The following is a 6,272-nucleotide window of genomic DNA, read 5'->3' as shown; positions in this document are numbered from 1 at the left end:
CACGACTTGGACGAGCATGTCCTCTACATTCGAGGTCTTCGCCCGGAGAGCCTTCACGTCTTCTGCAAGCCCTCGTTGTGATGGACCGTTCCGAAGGCTTCTCATTTCCAGTCATCCTACTCCTTAAGATGGTCGAGGACTCCCACACCTTCGTCTCCACAAGCCAATGACCGATGTCGACGAAGTCGCTGTCGTGCGAAGTCTCTGGTCACCTCCAGCGCTATAGTTAGTCGAGGTGTGGACGGCGAGGGCTTCACGTTTCTGACCGAGAGCCTATTTGGACTATGTCCCAACACATATCATTTAAGTTCGAGGACTCAAGTAATACAATATGGCAAGTCGAGGACCCTAAGTTGCTCCGGCGTGACATGTCACGCTAACATTCGATTTTATAAATCAGGATTGAGATGGTTTTATATGGATTTATAAAGTTCGAGGACACGTTTGTCCAATTTTCTAAATTCGGGGATAAGTAATACAGCATAACAAAGTTTGTGGACTGTTATTATACTTTACTCTTTTGTTTTTGAACGACAGTCGTATTTATTAGTAGCGAGTAGCGACTATTCACACTCCCAAGTTCTCCAAAACAAGAAACTTTCGGGGTTTGACAGTTTGAGAGGTAAATTCTGTATACAGACACGTACGTAGGCCGGACATATAAATCCATCGTCTAGTACAACTCTACATGATTTCAATCGTGCACGATTACGCATGCATACACAGCCACCTCTCCTCTCACCGTCGTCGAGCTGTCGCCGTGGAGACCACGTGCACAGCCTCCGATGCGTGCACCGAGGCAGGAAAGAGCCGTCGTGCCACCGTGGTGGGCGTCGACGACGACGAGCGGCTTTTGGGAGATGGCGACAACGTTGGCGGTGCAACAGCCGGAGAGCGCTCCCTGGCAAACCGCCCGGCAGACGTGGAGCCGAAGGCCCTTCTCGCGGTCGGTTGCTGGTGCTCCGGCGTGGTCGGCTCCGACGATACCCCGGGCCTCCTAGACGGCCTGCGCAGGCTTCTGTCCGGTGTCTGTATCACAGGAAGCCGAGGCAGTCAGTCTCAACTCTCAATACCATGACAACAATGTAGGGATTTATAGAGGAATCTAGTCAAACAGAGCATCAAGGATAGCTAGGCTGTCTATCAGTTTACAACGTAAGGTTTTGTTTCGGTACTCTATTATTGACCCTAATCCACATGTCTTGCTACTCTAGTATAGGCCTAAGGAGTTTTATGTAGGATATATATGAGATTGGATAAATTAGCAGCATTCAAAAAAAAACGTCAAAAACCTCTAGTTTTGGGGAGACCCCTTTCAGGACGGCGAGCTTCCTCTCAAATGAGTTGCCAACCATCTGCATGCACAGCATCAGAAACCAGACTTGTCATGCGGTGAGTTTGTTTACTTTATGCACTGATGAACTGGATCTGGATAGATGCGTTTTATGAGATCTTGTACTGTCCACCATTTGTGTGCTCTGAACTTACATATGATTGCTTCGAATTGTCCCAGTCGAAGAAGCTGGTGAAAAATCCAGGCTCGTCCCCTTCTGTGACAGCATACACTGTCGTTTCCATTGACCTTCCACCGTGAACAGCATCCTTAAGGAACATCTGGAGGAATGTGGAAACAAACAGAGAGCTTAGGTTTCAGAGGGCACTGTTCCTGAATCAATAACAACAAATCATAGTTCTGAATCACTGGTCACGACCTTGCCAACATTGAGAGCTTGCTCCTTGGATGTAATATCTGAGTGTAGGCCAACCCAGACGTAGATTTCTTCATTGCAGTCCAGAATCAACGTCTCTTCAGTTGCCAGGTCATCCTTACAGAAGCTGAATACCTCCTTGACCTTAAATATATGAACCAGACAGGGTTTATGTGGCATTTTTCTTCAGATCCTGCAACCTACTAGTTAGCTGGTCATTGGAAGGAGTAAGGTAGCACTCACCTTGAGTAAACCTGCAAAGAGATCATCCTTATTTGGCTTAGAGATGCATCTATGCAACAAAACTGTTCTAAAGTACATTGTAAAATATCTGCATACCTTGTTCAAATCTACAAGCATACAGATGTGGATCTGCAGGCCAACCTTTCACACGCTTTTCTTTCGAGTACTCCGATCGTCCTCCCAAAGCTTTCCAGAAGTGATCTGGTTCAGAGCCTTCTCTGACTAGCAAGGACTGTTCCATTGGCTGCAAACATAGTGCTACAATAGTTAAGAAGAGAACATATCTACTACAAGATTTTATATTCATCACAAAAAAAAAGGATTTGCACGATGTATTCTCCTTACACACAACTTGCTCATGATCATGTCAAGTATATTATGATCGCTTGGTGAAGACAGGCCTCCTAACCAAGTAAGGAACAAACCGTTGTCTTGCAAAATATAACAGTGCGAGGAATTAAGTGAACTTGCAACCTGCATTTTAGTTAAGTAATCCATGCACAAGAAAAGATTTAGAGCAGCATCAAAGCAATGTACGTATGATTCAGGCTATGAAGCTGATTGTGTGTAACTGTGTATGGTCCATATTGGTCCTTACTTTACCAAACTCACCAGATCAACTTGAATGGCCTGCACACAATAATGTTTAAGCCCTTGAACACGGAATAGGGCGACTCCTTCACTCTCATGACATCCATTTCTCGGACTTTTCTGTAGAACAGAACTCTTATATGCAGCACTCCTGCCCCCCTGGAAAGAAAATAAGACAACAAATTCAATTATTAATATCCAAGTTTTGCACTGACTCAACATATTCATTTTCAAGTTATGCATCCACTTCACTTATGAATGTGCATTCCGTACCTTGAATATGATTAGTGACTTGAACACCGAGAGAAATAATTCTGGTTCTCCGCCCTCAAAAACTTGTGCCTGAGATACATTTTTGCAAATGTAGTGATAACATGGCAAGTGAACATATGTGAGGATTTTTTTAGGGGTGAAAAGCTGAATTAGCTGACCACAACTGGATGCCCTTTGACTGAATCAACCATGCTAGACATTAACGATGTTGCCGCCATTCTATCATCCTGCAGGTAAACGCACAAGTTATGTAACATGCAAAACGTTGAACAATTGCACAACATGTATGTGCAAACAGAGGCAAGCAATACATCTGGATCCTAATAGTTGTAGGCCATGTTTTAACAGCCTTTTCTCTGAAATATCAATAGGTTACATGGATGGAGTTACAAAGAACGTACCTTTACACTATTCTTACCAGACCATGCAAAGAACAGATGGTAATTTTTTCCATTTTCAAAATAGCTATACCGTATGATATAACAGTCTCCAGTGTACAATTTTTCCTGGTCCTCAGTACTAAGAAGGTTTGTACAACCATGGTCCACCAACCAAACCTGCAATGAATTTTATTCGTTTTTAAAATGCTACATACATCTCAACACTAAGGTAGGGAATATTACCTTCAGACTGCCATTACAATTGATGAACTGCTGAGGTTTATCCTCAGGAATTTCTGTGACATCATAGCCCTGATGCTTGAAAATAGCTGTACCATGATTTGGCATCAGAACCTATCATGACTTCTACAATGATCTAAATGAAAACAATTGATGGACAACATCATCATGGTCCTCACACCTGCCACTTTCTCTCGGCCAGCCTCATATAACTTTAGCTCAACATTCCTGGACCAGTGTTGAAAGTGCAGCTTAAAGTCAACAGTTTCATGGCCTTCTGTCATTATAAATGTGTGAACGTTGAATGACCTGCCTTGGGAGTGCACATAATCCTATACATGACAACAGTTTAAAAGGTATTGGTTTCAGACACCGAGTGCATGTAGTAATAGAAGAAAGGAATATAATGAGTTTCATGTGCTTACTTCCAAGACAGCAACAGATGACTTCCTCTCTGAAACCAGTGTTGTCATCCCCATCCATAAGAATATTTCAGTGCTGCAGTCCAGCATGTAACTTCTGTCTGAGTTCAGCATTTCTCTATCCAACGGGTGTGCCTCGAGTGGAACAAGGTTTTTCTTATTGATCCTGCAGGCAGGAAAGCATGCCAAACATGTCGCAGCAACTTCAGGGTTCAGGTTAGTTAAGCTTAAACTGAACAGGGGAGTAGTTACCAAAAAAGTTTCTTAGATGGTGCAGTTAGTGGCTCTTCCTTGATTGCGTCAGGTAGATCACGAGGAATAGGCGCATAGCCTCCAAACAAGTTCCAGAACTCTCCAGCATCAGAATCACCAACAAGCTTTCCATCCTCTACAATCAGTGACAATGTAAATAAAATTGGAGCTAGCATCTTTCCAGCCATTCTTTTGCAAAATCAACAGTCTATAGCTGTACCTATTGTCGCGATCTCACATCTTCCCAAGTGTCGATTCTCCTTCAGATGCTTAACAACATCCAACGCTTTAGCCCTTGTTTGCATACGAGAATTACAGCCACTGAAAAGGAAAAGCTTTGACGGCGTGTCCACTATAAAAACCGATTTGTGATCCAGAGAGGACCGTGAAAACGGAACCTGAGACAGGATTTGAAACACAACAGGTTGTCTTGCATCAGCACTCAGCAGGCACCAAGAAACGAATGAAAATCCTGAGATAGTATCTCTTCTTACTTGTGTGACACGAGCAACGTGCTCTCCTTGGCACCTAAACATCGTGGTCGCGCTGGATCTATCACCAGATCCTTTCAGGTGTGAAAAGAAGCGGCCTTGTATTGGGATGACACACGGTTTGAAGTATGACAAGAACTTGTCAGATTCTTCACCCTGTGTTTCCCTGTACTGGACCGTGCTGGAGCCCAGTGCTGCGTCCAACTCAACAGCCTTGTCCGAGGCCATGAAACAATCTTCCTAGGTGACCAGAACAGGGCAGAAACGAAGTCATAAGCAAAAGGAGGCACAGCAAAGCAAAATTGGGGGGTGGGGTGGCATTGTTGATGTATCAAGGTTCAAGAACACACACCTCTTTAGCCTCCTCCCCAACCCAGTAATGCACATCGTGTCTGCGAACCCCGGATTTCAGCTGAGTTGTCTGAGAAATCACAGAACATGTGAACTCAAGCGGCGTAAATAATTGGCAACAACCTGTACAATTTCAAAACTTGAGAGAAGAACTCGTGGACCGATACTTACGTTTAGTATGATGTAGGTGCTGCCGGTGTAGAACTTTCCGTGCTGAGATTTTGCAACTGGGACCACACTGCTCCCAAAGATGCACCAAATATCCAGCCCTCTGGAATGGGAACAGCATAGGTCATTTTAATTTTGGAGTTAAAATATCGATATCTATAACATCGAATAAATATACTATAAAAATATAATAATAATACTTAGTTGATATCATAGATAATATTATTTTATTATATAAATTTGGTCAAAATTTAAAAAAATTGACTCCCCAACAAACAAATTTGAGATGACTCGTAATTTGGGACGGAGGGAGCAGTAATTTAAGCTTTCAGTTTCCGCATCATGATAACCAATTCGCTCTAGCATCCCAGATTCACTTTCAGAATCATAAGGAGAGGCGTGAAATCATGCTTGGAGTAGTACATATAGTAAATTTTCAGGTTAATAATTGGTTGTTAAGCAAAAGCCAGCATGTTTTACATATAAAGGAAAAAAAAGGGAAAAAAGGGATATTCAAATGCAGGGCCAAATCTAGACTCTTGTCCTAGAGAGAAGAATACAACCGAACAGGACATAAAGAAGAAAACTGGAAGTATAATAGAGAGAGAGATAGAGAGAGGCAGAGCAGGACAAGAGGAAGGGACGCACGGCTTGTCGCCAGCGCCGAGGAACCCATCGTCGACGCCCTTCATGGTCGCCAGTCGCCGCCAAGTCGGCCGGGCCGGCGGCGGCCGCTGGAACGGTCGCAGGTGCAGCAGAGCAGAAGCAAGCAGGCAATGGAAGTGGGAGTTCTTTGCCGCAGTGCTGCTCGGCTCAGCTCGCCGAGCTCTTGCTTACTGCTGATTATTTTAAAAAAATGGCGAACTACCCGAGAAAGGGAAAGGTGAGCAAGCAGCTGGTATGCTCGTGGTCGAGCAACACAACACTTCACTGCGCTGCAGCTGCTGCAGTGCGCAGAGGAAGAGGGAGGAGAAAGGCAACAGCGAGACAGAACGGGGGCTCCACCACGGCACCACCGAACGAGCTCACATCAGTCGCCCTTGCTTTGCATTCAAGTCTGCAGCGTGCAACTTTTGATACCGTCTGCCGTTTGACTCGTGTCGACGTCGACGACGAGCCAGCCACTGGCGGAGCGGGTATATTTTTCTAGAA

General features: G+C 44.4%; 1 protein-coding gene across 2 annotated transcripts; it reads right to left on the bottom strand.

Annotated features, from left to right (window-relative positions):
* Positions 1 to 540: 540 nt before the first annotated feature.
* LOC103630029 (villin-1) lies at positions 541 to 6,272 on the bottom strand. Of its 2 annotated transcripts, none has more exons than XM_008651124.3 (20): positions 5,769 to 6,272; positions 5,124 to 5,223; positions 4,954 to 5,022; positions 4,605 to 4,841; positions 4,331 to 4,508; positions 4,111 to 4,246; positions 3,862 to 4,024; positions 3,618 to 3,768; positions 3,440 to 3,525; positions 3,218 to 3,373; positions 2,975 to 3,043; positions 2,817 to 2,885; positions 2,565 to 2,702; positions 2,298 to 2,426; positions 2,049 to 2,196; positions 1,953 to 1,963; positions 1,713 to 1,853; positions 1,489 to 1,614; positions 1,293 to 1,355; positions 541 to 1,029 (listed from the first exon to the last, which is right to left on the bottom strand). In XM_008651124.3, the coding sequence occupies exons 1-20, from the start codon at positions 5,810 to 5,812 to the stop codon at positions 739 to 741; spliced, it is 2,505 nt and encodes an 834-aa protein (XP_008649346.1). In that variant the 5' UTR covers positions 5,813 to 6,272; the 3' UTR covers positions 541 to 738. The 2 variants fall into 2 exon arrangements, with proteins under 2 accessions (XP_008649346.1, XP_020395079.1); XM_020539490.3 differs by having other exon boundaries at positions 4,605 to 4,837; positions 5,769 to 5,981.

Source organism: Zea mays, chromosome 6 (genome assembly GCF_902167145.1).
Source record: "Zea mays cultivar B73 chromosome 6, Zm-B73-REFERENCE-NAM-5.0, whole genome shotgun sequence".
In the NCBI taxonomy this organism is placed as follows: Eukaryota; Viridiplantae; Streptophyta; class Magnoliopsida; order Poales; family Poaceae; genus Zea; species Zea mays.
The sequence above is the reverse complement of the archived record's forward strand: the minus strand, read 5'-3'. Positions and strand labels throughout refer to the sequence as shown.